This window comes from Hyaena hyaena, unplaced genomic scaffold (genome assembly GCF_003009895.1).
Source record: "Hyaena hyaena isolate Hyena2069 unplaced genomic scaffold, ASM300989v1 scaffold_175, whole genome shotgun sequence".
NCBI lineage: Eukaryota > Metazoa > Chordata > Mammalia > Carnivora > Hyaenidae > Hyaena > Hyaena hyaena.
In genome coordinates, this window is record NW_024080808.1 from 1219588 (window position 1) to 1237041 (window position 17454).

Consider the following 17454-nt stretch of genomic DNA (forward strand, 5'->3'; position numbering starts at 1 on the left):
CAGCTGTGTAATATTGTCTAAAGCATTGCTAACAGAACTTTCTGCAATGATGGAAATATTCTGTATCTACATTGTCCAATACAGTAGCCACCAAACACATGAGGCTATTGACCACCTGAAAATGGCTAGTGGAGCTGAGGAACTGGATTTTTAGTTTATTTAGTTTTATCCCATTTAAATTTAAGCTATATAGCCACATGTGACCAAATGGCTCCTGTACTACACGATGCAGGTCTACAATTGACCTGTGTGCTCTAGTAAGATGTGAAAGGGCTTCATACTGCTCCAGCTTCTGAGCAAATTCGTATGACATAGAATGGGAGCTCAATAAACTTTCACTGAAATACCTAAAATGCTACCCTTGGATGAAGAGGAGGGACTTGGGTTTTCTGTAGCAGCAGTTATGGGGTTTGGGGCAGACAAGATTTCTCTGGCCAGTTCTCTCTACCTCCTCAGGTGAAGTGTGGGACACCCTTCTAGAACAAGGGATGGGTTCTTGGAGGGCAGTTCCATTCTGTGTAGTAAGGCGCTGAACATAGTTACCAGGCAGGGGAAAGATAGATTTCAAGTGAAACTGGAGAATAGCTTGTTGCCAAAAGGTAGGAGGACCTGGAGGTTTATGGTGTTGAAACATCACTTCCCGAAGTGTAGATGGGATTCATTTATACAAATCAGGTTCGATCTCATAGTCTGGCTTCGATAATTCCCTGAAAACTTTTCCTTGACACCAGGAAACTGCATCTGCCCCCCATTAGATTGTGAATTCTCTTGGACAAATATTGCCCAGTGCTGTATTTTTTTTGCCAAGCTTCTGCAGCCTGTAGTACTGAACGTCTTCCCTGGAGCCTTCCTTTCTCTCACCACAGCTTCCAGTCAGTAAAGTCCTCCTGAGCTTATCTCTCCATAATATCAGATCTGTTCATTCCTTTCTCCCCAGGCTTTCACTGGTTTAGTCAGAGCCTTGCAGCTTTCCTGGACCTTTGCCACGGCCCCTTGCTGCCAGTCTCATACTCCTCTCATCAGGATTATGATGCACAGTCCGGCAGTTTGTACACGGTAAAATCAACTTGCATTCCTGTGCCCTAGGGTGGACCTCTGTTTATCTGGAGAGGATACCTTTGTGATTTGCACAAAGGTGCCACATAATTTTGGTGGTATAGACCTGCCCTAAGACAATAGCTGCTAGCTGCATGTGGCTATTTACATTTTAATTAATTAAAATAAGTAGGATTTAAAGTTCAATCCTATAATCATACCAGCCACATTGCAAGTGCTCAATAGCCACATGTGGCTAGTGGCTACTGTATTGAACAGTGCAGAAAATTGGACAGCACTGGATAACTCTGCTTCTAAAGCAGTCTATATACAATTTGCTAGTGTGAATGATCTTTTAAAAAATTTTGTTTAACATTTATTTATTTTTGAGAGACAGAGAATGAGCAGGGGAAGGAGAGAGAGAGAGAGAGAGAGAGAGAGAGAGAGGACCTGAAGCAGGCTCCAGGCTCTGAGCTGTCAGCACAGAGCACCACATGGGGCTCGAACCCACAAACCGCTAGATCATGACCTGAGCTGCAGACCAGATGCCCCACTAGTGTGAATGATCTTTAATGCTAATCTAAATATGTCCCTCTCTTTGCTTAAAAGACTTTGATGATTTCCGCTTCCATCAGCAGTGATTAGTTAGCAGGTGGTGAATCAATTCTGTGGATCACAACCAGCGTTAAGAACAAAACCAGGCTTATAAGGAAGTCCTTCTAAGGATTAACCCCTTTCCTAGCTTTCTAAAACCGTTTGGTGCTAGCTTCCACTAATTTACAACTGCTGGTGGTTTCACCTAAGACACTGAGCTTTTTTCTTGCTTTTATCTCTGTGCCTTGCTCAGGCAGAACCCTCTTTTTGGAGTGCTGGTTCTACCTTCTCTTTGCTTGGAAAACTTCTACTCATCACAAAACCCTCGGCTTAAGAAACAGCTACGCCAGGAATCCTGCCCAGAACGCTGCAGAGCAGGATGGATGCCCTTCTGTGACCTTTCATCACAAGCGCAGACTTCCGTTAACAGGGTCATAATATTGCAATGATTTATTTAAGTGCTCCTTTCCGGCACTATACTAAGTTCTTTCAAAGCAAGTATGTTTCCCATCTTTGCATCTCAAAGGAGAAGCACAGTGCCTGGAACATAGTAGGCACTCATTCAGTAAATATTTGTTCAAAGAATAAACGAGGGAAGAAAAGAATAAATCAATCAGTTGCGCGGGCAATGTGCGTGCGCCGTAGACTTCGGCCATCAGAGGGCGCCAGCGCACCTCGGCTGTTGCGCAGGCGCACGGGGAGGGCGGGCACGGCGGCCTCGGCGGCAGCAGAGGCGGCAGCGGCGGTCGTGGCTGCGGCCGGGGGAAGTGAATGGTTTTACCCAGAGGGCCCTGCGCCGCCTTTCTCCGTTGGCACCGGCGTCGCTCCCTGCTCCTCCTTCCCGGCCATGGCGTTCACGTTCGCGGCCTTCTGCTACATGCTGGCGCTGCTGCTCACCGCCGCGCTCATCTTCTTCGCCATCTGGCACGTGAGTAGCCGGGCCCGGGGGAAGGAGGGCGAAGAGGCGGCGCAGCCTCTTTTCGGTCGGCGGCTCTCCGGGCGGCGACGGAGGTCCGCGCGCCACGGGCTGCGGCCGAGGCGGGGCAGGCGGCGCGGCCAGAGCTCTGTGCGCCCCCCGTTTGCAGGCCGGGGGCTGCAGGTCCGGGAGGAGCCGAGGCGTGCGGTGGCCCCGTGGATGCGCCCACCGTGTCCCCGAACAGGCCGCGCGCGCCGCTAGTCCTCCCTGGATGGGTGGGGCGGCCGTGGTCCCCGCCGGGCCCTGCGGGTCCTTGCTTCGCTGGCGCGGACGGTCGGCGGGCCCGCGGCTCCGTCCCCGGGAGGATGTGAAGGGCGCAAGGAGGCGTGCTGCGTGCTTAGCGGGAATGAAGTTTGCCAAATTACTGTTATTTAATCACATTGTCTTTTCGGGTTTCCGCAGGAGTATGGCCCAAATGAGATAGTATAGCCTACTTTAGATGAATTTCTACTGCTAGTTTCAGCACTTGTTGGGTACTTTTCAAGTAGAATGACTTTATTTCCCCAGATTCCGTTTCCTTGTGATCTTTGATGCAGATTGGATTGATTACTTTGTTGACTGCATCTCCGAACTTTCCCCCTAAATCATACTTTGACCTCCGGGGTTTCTCAAGAGACAGCCTTCCTAGCCACTTCTGTGTTCAGAGTACCTGGATTTAGTAGAGATAGTTTTAATTTGATTTTGAAAATGCTCAGAAGTCTTAAATTTATCGAGGGCCTTTTTTTTTTTTCTTCCCTTTTTTCCTTTCACTCGCATCATGCTGCTGGATAGAAGCACATCTTTCTTTACTGGTTCCTCTAAGGAACAAGTGAAGTTCCTTCCTCCTGACAGTTCTACAACAGATTTCGAGGGATTCTTGTTTTTCTAGCATTGAATTAGAAGCAGCCTTCTGGAAATCAGCATTCATTAAAACATTTATATTTGCTTCTGCCCTCATATCCTTTTAGTACCTTCTGGAATCATTCATTTGAATGATTGGACACGTCAGTCTCATGTAAATTTTAAGTCCTGTTTCATCAGGCCTATAACAAGGATTACGTGTGGAACATAAAGGGGCAGAGTGATTTAAATAGCAGTGTCTTGTGTAAAAAAAATCTCAAAAGTAGAATGATGTCACAAATTACTCTCTTTTGCTAAAGAGTGTGATTATGTTTATAATTTTCTTTATTTAAAAAAAAGTTTTAATGTTTGTTTATTTTCGGGGGGCGGGGGAGAGAAAGAGAGTGAGCAAACAGGACAGGCAGAGAGAGAGGGAGACACAGAATCCCAAACAGGTTCCAGACTCTGAGCTGTCAGCACAGAGCCTGACGTGGGGCTTGAACTCATAAGGCGTGAGTTCATGACCTTAGTCGAAGTTGGTTGCTTAACCGACTGAGCTACCCAGGAGCCCCTGTTTATTATTATTTTAGAACACAGCTGCTTGTATAGTGGGGAATGCTTAGGTAGGCTGTTAAGTAATTCCTCCCTCAAAATGCTTGTGGGTAGGAACCGGTAAATTAAGAGCGTTTTAGGTTCTTTGGTGGAAGAACAATAAATACGGATAATTTGGGATGCAAACTAGCTCCGCTTTAGTAAACCTCTGGTGGAAGTGAAATGTGTGGTTCCCTTCCATTTGTATATGTGGATTTAAGTCACTTCCTGCTTGATGGATATTCCGTGTTTTTTGAGACGATAAGGATTCGGAGAGGAAGAGCTGTGTGGATGGCCATGTTTACATTTTGAACCAGGTTGTGTTTAGCTTAAGGAATACCTGAACTGCATTTTTAAAAAATGGGTAATTTAGTTTCAGCTTTGAAATGACTATGTGTCTGGGTGAAGTAGGTAATTGTGAGTCCTGTTACAGAATTAAAAAAAATTTAAAGACTTCATTTGTCCTCCACAGAGTACAGAGAACCTTTATCCTTAGGGGTTTCTTAGTTGTTCAGAAGATTATACATCCTTTGGGAACAAATTGAAAATTCCAGAATACATAATTTTTCATTTTTCTGTTAACTACATAACCTTCAGTTTATCTTCTTAGGTAGTTTTAAGTATCAGAAGACTCATTTGGAAATTTCAGTTAGAGATTCAAAGAATCTTGTTTACATGAATTGTTGTATGGAGGATATTTTTGAGATGATGGTTATATCTGTCAGTTTAGTCCTAATTCATGTGATTGATGCTCTGGAGGGAGGGAGTAGAGTTGGGGGCATAGATTTGTTTGAACAAAAGTCATCCCAAAGACATGCATTGGATTTGAAGGTATCCTGAATTGCATAGTTTGGGATCTTTAGGAATACAGGTATTTTTGTTTTTGCACTTGTGGGGGAAATTTTATGAAGGTCTTTGTCCAGGCACACAGTAGCAAAAGATATGAAAACCACTAGGTTAAGAATCTTTTCAGAAGGGTTTTGAAAACTCCAGCTTGTAGAATTCATGCAGTAACGTAGTCATTAAAAGATCCCTTGGGGTGCCTGGGTGGCTCAGTCGGTTAAGCATCTTGTTTTTGGCTTGGGTCATGATCTCGCAGTTTGTGGGTTCGAGCCCCGCATTGGGTTCTGTACTGACAGCTCAGGGCCTGGAGCCTGGTTCAGATTCTGTGTCTCCCTCTCTTTCTGTCCACCCACCCCCATCCCCTGCCATACTCTGTTTCTCTCTGTCTCAAAAATAAATTAAAAAAAAAAAAAAAAAAAAGATCCCTTGAAATCACGTGAAGAAAATGTCCAAAGGAGTTAGTTTTAAAGCATAAGTTTTATACTCTGCTGTTAAATTGGATCTTGTTATAAGCAAGTAATTTTATTTGCAATGACAGCCCATATCTTGATCTTTATTACTTAGATGCATTGGGGATATATCACAGCAAAATTTGGTATTTGCCTAATATCCATAAGTAATCAGAAATTAGTATCTTCTAATTGTACATTTGTATTTTTAGCATTTATATGTGTTAGGGTTTATTAGCAAAGGCAAATGCTTTTTGGTGAGTTCTGTATTTTTTAAAATTTTTTATTAAAATTTTTTTTTTGTGAATTCTGTATTTTTTTAAGCTAAGGCTATCCACCCTGCCCCCCCTTTAATTTAATAAATATTGATTGAATACTTAAGTATGTGTTAGTACCAGGAATATAGCAGTGAGTACAGCAAAAAATTTTTGCTGTCATGGTGTTTACATTTTAATATTTAATTATTTTTCTTCGGTTCTTATTTTAGTTATAATTTTTTATTTGGTCAGGTTGGTGAATCTTATAAAATTCTAGAACGTTGAAAAAAATAATCTTTTGGGGTACCCAGGTGGCTCAGTCGGTTCAGCAGCCAACTTTAGCTCAGGTCATGATCTCATGGTTCATGGGTTCGAGCCCCACGTCAGGTTCTGTGCTGACAGATCAGAGCTTGGAGCCCGCTTTGGATTCTGTGTCTCTCATTCTCTCTGCCCTCCCTGACTCATGTTCTGTCTCTCTCTGTCTCTCAAAAATAAATAAACAAAAAATAAAAAAATTAAAAAAAAAACCCAAAACAAAAACCATCTTTTTAAGAAGTGAAGAACTTTAACAGGGAAATAAACCAGCATAGTAAAAGCTAGAAATACAGAACTCCATTGATCACTGGTGATATTGAGTAACACTGTCTCACATACGAAGATACTATTCCTAATCCACCAGAGGAAAGGCAGATAGCTGGGCATCTCTGTCCCCTAGATGACCAGTGACAGCAGCTAAAATAGCTTTCCTATAAACTTGGTGCCTTTGGCTTCTTATTTTGAGTGGTATGTCACCCTTATTTTGATTTTTTAGTACATTTTTTTTTTTTTATGTTTTATTTTTGAGACAGAGAGACATAGAGCTCGAGGCGGGGAGGGGCAGAGAGAGAGGGAGACACAGAATCTGAAAGAGGCTCCAGGCTCTGAGCTGTCAGCACAGAGCCCGACACAGGGCTCGAACCCACAAACTGTGAGATCATGACCTGAGCCAAAGTCGGATGCTTAACCGACTGAGCCACCCAGGAGCCCCAATTTTTTAGTACATTCTGACTTTGAAGTTATGTATTAAGTGGCCCTAAATGTTATAGCCAAGTTTTTAAGTGGATGAGATCTTTGTTCCCTTCTTGCATTTATAACTGTTTGGCTCAACATACCATGAGAAGCTTGGTCTTACTGGGTTACCCTTCTGTTTTTAGTTTGGTGACCCTGATGAAACCACTTGCAAGTGGTAGGAATATGCATATGACACAAAAGGAGATCAGATTGATCATATTTATCATGGCCTTGACCAAGGCTGCTCTTGCCTATATGATAAAAGAACAAAGATGCCTGTTGGGGCAGAAGAATGAGAAACATCCTCCCTCAGGAATGGACACAGCCCCTCAGTGCAGAGCCTGGTATAGAGCCCATGCCAAAGTGCTTGGCCACAGGAGCACGGCTGGCCTTGAGCTTCCAGCTGGCCTTTTGTCCCGTGCAGAAATTGAACTACTGTGTGTGGCGATCTTGGCCATGAAGTTTGATAATCATTTGGTGTTCCTGTATTCTGAGGCCATTTCTTCTATTTCCAGATTGAAGTAGGGCTTTGAGATGTGTTTGGGCACAAATGGGAACAAACTGAAGCATGTGAGTCCATGTCTGGTGTCCCACTGAACTCTGTGACCAGGGCAGGGCGTGCACAGAAGATTAAAAATACTTCATCCTGAGAGGAGGGAACACAGACCTGTACATAAATACTTCAGTGTGGGAAATGCCATATTGGTGGCATTATGAAGTCCTGTGCTATGTGGATCTTAGACTGCCATGTAGTTGTTTTGGCCCAAAGGAGTCAGGGAAACCTACAGAGAGGAGCTAACATAGGAAGAGGGTTTTTAGAATGAAGAGTTTTGGTAAATAGTTGTGAGTGAGGGGAAAGATTGTTTCAACAAAAAAGAATAACTTGAAGAGAGGCACTGAAAAATTGAAAATTGAAGATATCACAGTAATATCAGATCATTTAAATGATACTAATATAAACATTTTCAGCTCTTTAAATCTGATTCTAGTTATTAGCACATAGTGAATTTACTGTAAATTGGTACATGTAGTATACCCTACTTAGGTTTTTGTTTTATTAACTTAATTTGATTATCATTTGATGATGGGGGCAGCTTTGTTGATGTGTTTTATTAAAGTGAGAGGTCCTAACTATTTTAATTTTATTTTAGATTATAGCATTTGATGAACTGAAGACTGATTACAAGAATCCCATAGACCAGTGTAATACCCTGAATCCTGTAAGTTATAATATAGGATTTTTCTGTAGATTTTTAAACTGTTTTTGCTTTTAACTTGATACAATTTAAAAATGGCCAATAGTCTCAGTAGCATGATATAGTTGTACTTTTTTTGAAGTAGGCAGAATTTACAAAAATATTCTTTTTCCTGCTTGACTGTTCTGACTATTATTAATCTGCTGGTGATCTTGTCAGCTGTCATACTAACATTCTTCCAATCTGCTTTTTACATTGTCGGCCAAAGACAGTTGAAAAGGTCAAAAAGATTAAAAGAGTCAAAATTGCATTAAAGGTGTGTACTGCTTTTTAGTTTAATGTTTTAATGCTACATTCATTTCATGGGGAGGGTCAGGGCATTTGTATCTGTACAATGTTCTGTTCGGTGTGCTTGTTTATATGCCTTTTGAGGTTTATGATTTCATGAAGTTTCTTATTTTATGCAAATGTTTGCTTGCTGGCCCAGTCACGTAGGGAAAGCTGTTAAATGCTTATGCATTTCTAAAATGTTATAGCCATAGGCACTTCTATATTACATTATTTGGTTCAGTATTTGAAAGTTGGTTAATATACAGTGACTTTAATAGACGGTAAGATTATTCTTCTGTTGTGAGGTAGTCCGGAAGTGGAGTCTTCAGGACCATGTCGACTCTTATTTTTGGTTATGTGTATTCTGGAATGAATTTTCACTCTATCACCTGATGTTTATTCAGAACCTTTTAGGTGGATAACTGTCCTTAGGCTCTGGAATCTTGCAGTAATGCTGACCTTTGGACTCATGCTGCCAGAATTTCATGGATAACAATTTATGTACAAATGTCTACATAGTTATTTCTGATGTATATCCACTCTAAATTTCTAAAACAGACTTGTCTTACACTAAGTTCTGAGCTCTGATGGATTTAGTTATAACACAGCTCAGCTCTATTGTGCTTAGAGGTTTTTATATATATTTTTGACTTCAGTTAGTTTACTCCTTTAGGAAGATTTCTCCTTTAGCCTGTAGGTTTGATTTTGCCTAATTGGTCAGAAACTGAAAGGTTGTTTGAAGATAGTGGGTACGTCTTCAAGAACTAGAATACAATAATTCATCTTTAAAAGTTACTTACTGAAGATGAAAACTTGTGTAGACTTGAGTTGTATAAAACTGTACGACACTAGCAAGCTAGAGAGATTTTGTTTGGGAAAGGATCTATAAAGTTCATTTGCTTCTTTTTTGTTGTTTCCTAGATAAATAAGAGTGATGGAATAAATTTCTAGATTGTCTTTATAGAACTGCTACAGTAAGGCTATGTAGGGACAATTAAAAGTATTAGCTTACTGGCTGTTTCTGTGCTCTCAGAAAACAAAATAGGATTTGAATCTGCTTTCTCATTGGAAAGTAACAATGTTCATTGTAAAGTATCTTAACCTACAGTTGAAACCAATTGTTACCAAGAAATTAAGAAACCAAAATTTCTTTATTAATGACAGTTGTTTATTAATAATATTCTATCTTCTTTGGCTTTTCATTACTTCAAATAACCAAAAAATGACAAGGATGAGAATAGCTGAAATCAGATGAGGGCTTTCCTAGGTACCAGGCTCTGTGCTAAGCATTTTTACTTGGGACTTTTCAATCAGTGCTCATGACAGTTCTAAAGGGTAGGTATATTGTTATTCTCATGAATAGGAGGATAGGATGAGGCTTAGCCAGGTTGAAGCACTTTACCAACAAGGTCCAACAGCTAAGGCAGAACCAGAATTTGAACCCAGACCTCCAGATTTTTAAGCTCAAGCTTTGGTGTTTCCCTAACTTAATGTAAATTTAAGAGGGACGAATTTCATTTTTACATATAACGTGTGATTTCTGACTCTTCTTCATGGAAGGAAATTCTCACTTTAAAAAGATATGTGTTGGGACATCCCGATGGTGGCAGAGATTGGAAGGGAGCTATTGTACCAGCACAAGGTGCAGTCTAGACAGGGTGCCGGCAATTGGCTTCCTAGCAGCGCATCTGACAGTTTTCCCTATTTCAAATTTGTTTTGACAATTCTGCCAAAGTATGGGGGAAGACAAATATTTTTAAAAATGTGAACCTTAAGTAGAGAATATTATGATTTGGATGTTAAGTATTATCACTTTTCAGCCATATTTGTGTGAGGAATTTTTTCTGGATATAGCTTTTGTGTAAACATTGGTTCCTAAACGGATTAATTTTTGTGTCACTTACTGGGAAATTTCACCATTAAAGAATGATTGGAGTGGACTGGTTTTGATAAGAGATGTATAATAAAAGTTTCTGCACTTTTTTGAGATGAAGGGAGTGTGGCATTGTTTCATTTTAGAACTGGAAGAATTGCAGATTGTCTTTATTATCCCTCTTACCAAAGTATTTTGTTTAAGAGCAGTAGAGGTCATGCTTTCTAAATAATTTTCTCCCCGTATCTCAGTCTGGAAGTGTAGGATGAAAACTTGGATGATGATTTGTATTGTTAGATAGCGCTTGGCTTTAAAGCGCTATAATACTTACACGGTAAAGAAAAATCCTGTAGTTTACACTGGCATTATAAACTGCTCCAGTGCGACTCCTGATACAGCGTATCTTTTTCTTGGTCTGTCCTTGTTGTAGTCTTCCTGTTTCAAAGATTTTCAAAGATTTCCTGTGGATGTTTTCTTGTTTTCTTGCAGATGTTTAATTTTGATCTTAATTAAATGGTGGCTTAATGGTTCGTGTTATTCACAAGTTTATATACATAAGCAGAGTTTATTATATTGCTTGAGTTTATAGAAAATCTGGTTAGTGGTATAGATTAGTTGATTTTACTGGGATTTCATTTAAAATAGTATTCATTAAAAAACTTTGCTTTTCAGCTTTGAAATGGAAAAGGTGATTTGGGAGTAGTAGAAAGTAGGCTTGAATAGTACAATTGCATTAGTATAATTGCATTGTTTCTACAGCGATGGTTTCCTTTCAGTAAAGATCTGATGATGTTGAGGGTTCATATACTTCACTTGACATGATATGGACGTTTGAGAAACCGGCTTTGCATCTGTGGCTCATAGGAAGTCCTTGGCTGAAACTTGAAAAGTTTGGGACTTTTATTTAAGAGTCATTAGGCTGAAATCTTTAGGATGAGAAAGATACTTAAAGCATTAACTTTTGGTCATTTTATAAAAAGTATTTCACTTGAATTAATTTTTCTCACCTACAATCAAACAAATTACTTTGTTTTTGAATTCTGAGATGCTGGTCTGCTGTGCATGTAGTAGTTTATTAGAAAGCAGGCTTAAAGAAACAGGAAGGCCATGTAAGAATCAGAACTCAGGAACTAGGGAAATTCCAATTTTATGGTTCAGAACTCAGTATTTTCCCTCCTACATTGCAGAATGCACATTGTTTGCATCTGTGTATATTAGTGTTCTTTCCCCTCTGACTGTGCTGAGATTATTGGCTTTTGGCTTTCCATTGAAAAATGACTTTTGTAGTAATGTGATGTGGTTTGCTAAGTATTGTATATGTAGCATTCCTGGTTTCTGTTAAAGCTCTAAAACATTAGTGTGTAAAATATTCTAAAGGGGAGTTTTGTTTTTGTGGATTTTTTTATATCGTGTTGCATGTGATCAGATACCTCATTTTTATATTTTTATCATTGTTGAATGGTGGAAAGAAGTATTCCAAGTAAATAGCAAATAGCTGAAAAGTCTGTGTGATAACTTTGTATAATTTAACCTGTTACTCTAAGAATTTGAGTATTAACTTTTAAGTTCTATTTATTTTCTTAGTGCAAATCATATCATTTGGTCAATTTGCTTGTAATTCTGCTTTCAGTACAAAGTTAAAATATGGAAACAAAACTCAGTAGCATCTTTCATCCCTGATAAGAAAACAGTGATTTTGCATTATGGGAACTTGGTTGCCACCTGCTTTCCAAGAGCATTTGACTTAATGCCAAGGCATTTTGATAACTGCCTTGTATTTTTCTTCCAGCTTGTACTTCCAGAGTACCTCATCCATGCTTTCTTCTGTGTCATGTTTCTTTGTGCAGCAGAATGGCTTACACTGGGTCTCAATATGCCCCTCTTGGCATATCATATTTGGAGGTAATATTTAGATATATTTCTACTACTTTTCCTCATTATATATTAATTATACCATGGCTAATATGGTTATCTTACATGCTAGTTAACCTAAATGAAAACTGAAAATTAGTTGGCATTTACTTTAAGATTATTTTTGATAAAGAGACAGTGCAAGTGGGGGAGGGGCAGAGAGAGAGAGAGAGGGAGACATAGAATCTGAAGCAGGCTCCAGGCTTCGAGCTGTCAGCACAGAGCCTGACACGGGGCTTGAACTCATGAACTGCGAGATCATGACCTGAGCTGAAGCCAAGTGCTTAGCTGACTGAGCCACACAGGCGCCCCAGTTGGCATTGGCACCCCAGTTGGCATTTATTTTAAAACTCAAATAGATGAACAAATCACTGTTTAAATACTTTTTATGGTGCTTACTTTGAAAGCGTTTTTCAAAAAGTGAGGTTTAATTTACATACAGTTACATGTGCAAGTCTGAAGCCCCATCCCTGTCTGTTACCCCCACACCTCCCAAGTAGGGCAGTGACCTCTGTCAACTTGAATTCATTTTGCCCATCTTTGAATTTCATATAAATCAGAATGTACAGTGTGTTTAACTTCTTTCTCCATTTCAACTTTATGATTTCAAATCTGGTTGAAAATAATAATATTTAATACCATTCAAGTTATATGTCAGATCTGCATAATAGAGTTAGTTAGAGGTTTTTGTTTTTTTTTTAAACAGGTATGTTAAAATCTCATTGCTCTTGATTTTAGGAGATAGGTTGAAGAAGTGTTTAGGAGTAAAATGATATCACATCTATGACTGAGTTTGAAATGGTTCTTTTTAAGAAAAACATGCAGGGGCGCCTGAGTGGCTTAGTCGGTTGAGCGTCCGACTTTCGCTTAGGTCATGATCTCGCGGTTCGTGGGTTCGAGCCCCGCGTCGGGCTCTGTGCTGACTGCCAGCTCAGAGCCTGGAGCCTGTTTCAGAGTCTGTGACTCCCTCTCTCTCTGACCCTCCCCTGCTCATGCTGTCTCTCTCTCTCTCCCCTAGAAATAAATAAAACATTAAAAAAATTAAAAAAAAAAAGAAAAAAAGAAAAACATGCGTATTTGTAGCTAGAACAAAAAAGAGAAGGGTAAAGCTGTGTGGTTAATGTGAATATCTTGGTGAAGTGTTCTTACACCTTTTCTGTAAGTCTAAAATTATGTTTTTTTGGAAAATTTTTTTAGTGTTTTATTTATTTCTGAGAGAGAAAGACCGCGTGAGCAGGGGGAGGGTCAGAGAGAGAGGGAGATACAGAATCTGAAGCAGGCTCCAGGCTCAGAGCTAGCTGTCAGCACAGAGTCCGACATGGGGCTTGAACCCACGAACTGTGAGATCATGACCTGAGCTGAAGTCGGACGCTTAACCGACTGAGCCACCCAGGTGCCCTCTAAGATTATGTTAAAAGTTAAGAGAAAAACAATCTTTTTTATAGTTACTATTCTTTTCCTTGTATTTATGAAAGTATAGGAGAGACCAGATATGGTCTAAGTAACTGTCTTGTTCTCATTTAGGGGCTATGTATTTATTTTTATAGTTTATTTATTTTGAGAGAGCGTGCGCATGTGCATGCACACGAGCAGGAAAGGGGCAGAGAGAGAGGTAGAGAGAGAATCCCAAGCAGGTTCCAGTGCAGAGCCTGACACAGGGCTCGATCCCATGAACCATGAGATCATGACCTGAGCCAAAATCAAGAGTTGGATACTTAACTGACTGAGTCATCCAGGCACCCCTATGGGCTCTTGTTTTAAAATTAAGATGATAAGAGGAAAGAACTCCACTCTAGAACTTAAGGCACTCTCCCCTGTGCTTTTGAGACTGCCTCTCATTGTAACAAATGTTATTTGAGAAGAGAAACCCTCCTTCCCATCCCTTTTGCAGTGGCTAACAGACTGTGTTTATTGCAGGTACATGAGTAGGCCAGTGATGAGTGGACCAGGACTCTATGACCCTACAACCATCATGAATGCAGACATTTTAGCGTATTGTCAGAAAGAAGGCTGGTGCAAATTGGCTTTTTATCTTCTAGCATTTTTTTACTACCTATATGGGTGAGTTTAAAAAATAAAAATTATTATATGATCTCACTTGCTGTCTAAAAAGTTTGTAGGCATTATGGCTGTTACACCTTAAAATCCACTAGAAGAATAACTCAGTGTCTTGAACAGTGGTAACTGCTAATGGCCCAGTGCACACCAGCAAATGTGCACACATTGAATATGAACAAACTGGTACTTGTGTGTGCTGATGTGTGCAATCAGAGCCAGAAAGTTTGGTCAGGGGTGCTGCTTCCTAAGTTTTCAGACACAGTGATCCTCATCGTGTGTGCAAAGTGATGGTGTTGAAAGGATTGTAAAAATTGTGAGTTCACCAGAAAGTTTTTGCTTGGCCTCACGACCATCTTTCTTGCCATGGTATTTTACTTTTTTATCATTCTTTACAAACTGTGTGCTCTGCCCTTTATTTTCTGGCTTGCTTGGTCTGCATGGGATGAATGAAAGAAACAGGTCTCTCCTGTGTGATGATGTAGATTTCTCCCTTTATAGCATGATGGGCTCCATCATTCCTCTAGGCCAGGGGTCCGCGACTTTGGCACTGTTGACATTTTGGCCTGGAGAAGTCTTTGTCGTGGGGGCTGTCCCGTGAGTCGTGGGATGTTTAGCAGCATCCCTGGCCTCCACCCAGTGGATGCCAGCAGCACCTCCTCTTCCGCAGTCACCACAACCAAGAATGGCTCCGGACAGTCGGCCCGGGGTGAGACCCACCGCCCTGGTGTCCTGGCCACGGAATACAATGGCTGCTCATTAAAATGATGGAAGGGCACTCTCACATGTGGGATTATCTTTCTTTAAGCTACACCAATATACTTTTCTCATCTTTTATTGACATACATTCAACCAGAGAGGACAGTTCTAACCGATTTTCAAAATAGGAAGAAAATTGACCGTATAAGAAGGGATTGTAATCATTTAGCTGCTTTCTATTCCGTCTTCTGTCACTTGAGAGCTTGCTGAGTATTAAGTGGTAGGTTTAGATTCGTATTTCTCTGTACATCACATAAGTTTCTATTTTGGAAAACGATGAATGAAGTGCAGACTGAAATTTATGGAAGAGGTATGTTTATGTTTGTAGAGGTTATACTTTGAAAATGAGTATCCCTTCGTGCATCTATGACGTTCATTTATGAAACAGATAGTGAATAAGTTCTGAACGGTGAAATGCCATATGTCATTTTCATTTCCTGTTAATTTTCATTTTTTCAGTTTCTTTAACAAATGTCTGGAAGAGTGTGCCATATAGTAGGCACTTAAGACATATTTGTTGAAAGAAAGAAAAGAATGATTGAATAAATGAGAAAATCAGAGATGTGCACTTAGGGGCAGATATTCACCAGGAGATGGTGGCACTATGTCATTTCATTTCTGCTTTAAATTGTTTATCGAATTTGCTCAACTCTTTGCTTTGTATTTCCATTTAGAGACCCATGCTTTGGAAGCATACCTTTCCCACCGTAGTCTAGTAGACTCAGCCTGAATCGAATGGTTGTTTTTTGTTTGTTTTTTTCCTCACTTGTGCCCTCTTCTTTTTTAACCCTGTTGCTGTTGCCTAGAGCCTTTCTCTAATGGGAAAGTTCCTTAATTGACCATTCCCATCTGTAAAATGGGGATAATAACGGTACCCAACTCCTAGGACTGCTTGGAGGATTCAGTGAGGTCATGTACATAAAAGACTAAATGGAGGGCCTGGCATGAAATGAGTCCTTGGGAGATGCTCGCTGCTATTATTAGACAACCCCAGAGTAGCGCACTGTTTGGATGGCTTCTCTAAGCTCTGATTCCCTATTAAGCTTTCAGCTGTGCTGTTCTCTTTGCTAAAATTGGAAAGAAAATAGACAACCACAGCACAAGCACTGAGCCAAGTCCTACCTTAGGCAAAAGTCCATAAATGCAAATTAAGATGGTCTCATGAACTGGTCATTGGTCTTTTCATTTTCTGCAGTGGTGTGATATCATAAACCAGTCTGCTATGTAGACTCAACTTTTTGGTGCTTTTATAATTAGGAACATTTGAATTAATAGGCTTTTTCTTCTTTTCAGCATGATCTATGTTTTGGTGAGCTCGTAGAACAACACCCGGAAGAACTGGTCCAGTAAGTGCATGCAAAAAGCCACCAAATGAAGGGATTCTCTCCAGCAAGATCCTGTTTCCAAGAGTAGCCTATGGAATCTGATCAGTTACTTTAAAAAAAATGACTCCTTATTTTTTAAATGTTTCCACATTTTTTGCTTGTGGAAAGACTGTTTTCATATGTTATACTTGGATAAAGAATTTAAATGGAATTACGTATAAATTAATATAAAATGATTACCTCTGGTGTTGACAGGTTTGAACTTGCACTCCTTAAGGAACAGCCATAATCCCTTGAATGATTACATTAATTATTGACTATCCTTAGTCCATTGGAAGCTTTCGTTTATAGGAACTTGTAGGGCTCATTTTGGTTTCGTTGAAGTGCCATCTAATTATAAATTAGCTGTAGATATCAGGTGCTTCTGATGAACTGAAAATATATATCTGACTTGTGGGAAACTTCATGGGTTTCCTCATTTATCATGTATGTGATTATATATGGACGCATTTACAAAATACGAAGAGTGGGATTTTCTCCCCTTCAACTTGAATATTATCCCTGTATATTGCATGAGTGAGAGATTTCCCATTATTTCCATCAGAGTAATATACTTGCTTTAATTCTTAAGCATAAGTGAACATGATATAAAAATATATGCTGAATTACTTGTGAAGAATGCATTTAAAGCTATTTTAAATGTGTTTTAATTTGTAAGACATTACTTATTAAGAAATTGGTTATTATGCTTAATGCTCTAATCTGGTGGTAAAGGTATCTTAAGAATTTGCAAGTACTTTAGATTTTCAAAACTGAATGAGAGAGAACATTGTATAACCGTCCTGCTGTTCCTTTAGTGCAATACAATAAAACTCTGAAATTAACTTATTTTCAGTGCATTGTTTTAAAGATTACAAATAGCTGTTTCTTACACTTGCTTACTCCACAATAAAGACATATTACTGTCAGTTTTTAAAAAAATATATAGTAGAGTATTACATTGTGTGTGTGCGTGTTTCTTTTTTTTTCTTAAATATCGTGCCTGGATCTAAAATGAATGTGTTTAAATGGCTACGCACGTTACCCTGTGTTGTCACTTGACAAGATTCATAAATGTTGATGGCACAGCATCATCATTTTTCTTAACCAATTTAAAAAATTGTGGCACTTAAAATATTACCATTATTTTTTCCTTTTTGAAACAGCAGGTTTTAAGGAAACGTGACTTGTTAAATTCATTTTTGCTGCTTCTTGTAAGGCAGGTAAATTATGGCTTGCATGTTTTTATAAGAATTCTTGTGCTTTTATTTGGAATGAGGTAGTTCAGGCAATTGAGGATAGTGCAAGTGGTTCAGAAGTTTCTTAAATAAAAGACCAAAGAAAGAAAACCA

General features: G+C 39.6%; 1 protein-coding gene across 1 annotated transcript; it reads left to right on the top strand.

Moving 5' to 3' along the window:
• Positions 1-2344: 2344 nt before the first annotated feature.
• Positions 2345-16951, top strand: CNIH1 (cornichon family AMPA receptor auxiliary protein 1). Its single transcript, XM_039240452.1, has 5 exons — positions 2345-2557; positions 7766-7834; positions 11803-11915; positions 13842-13985; positions 16032-16951. Exons 1-5 carry the CDS (start codon positions 2477-2479, stop codon positions 16057-16059), a joined length of 435 nt encoding a protein of 144 aa, XP_039096383.1. The 5' UTR covers positions 2345-2476; the 3' UTR covers positions 16060-16951.
• Positions 16952-17454: the final 503 nt, after the last annotated feature.

Bases quoted from the DNA above. Each gene is read 5' to 3' on its own strand.
- CNIH1 (XM_039240452.1), top strand. From the start codon at position 2,477: ATGGCGTTCACGTTCGCGGCCTTCTGCTACATGCTGGCGCTGCTGCTC. The intron at 11,916-13,841 runs GTAATATTTAGA...TGTTTATTGCAG, and splicing joins TTGGCATATCATATTTGGAG to GTACATGAGTAGGCCAGTGA. The intron at 13,986-16,031 runs GTGAGTTTAAAA...TCTTCTTTTCAG, and splicing joins TTTTTTTACTACCTATATGG to CATGATCTATGTTTTGGTGA.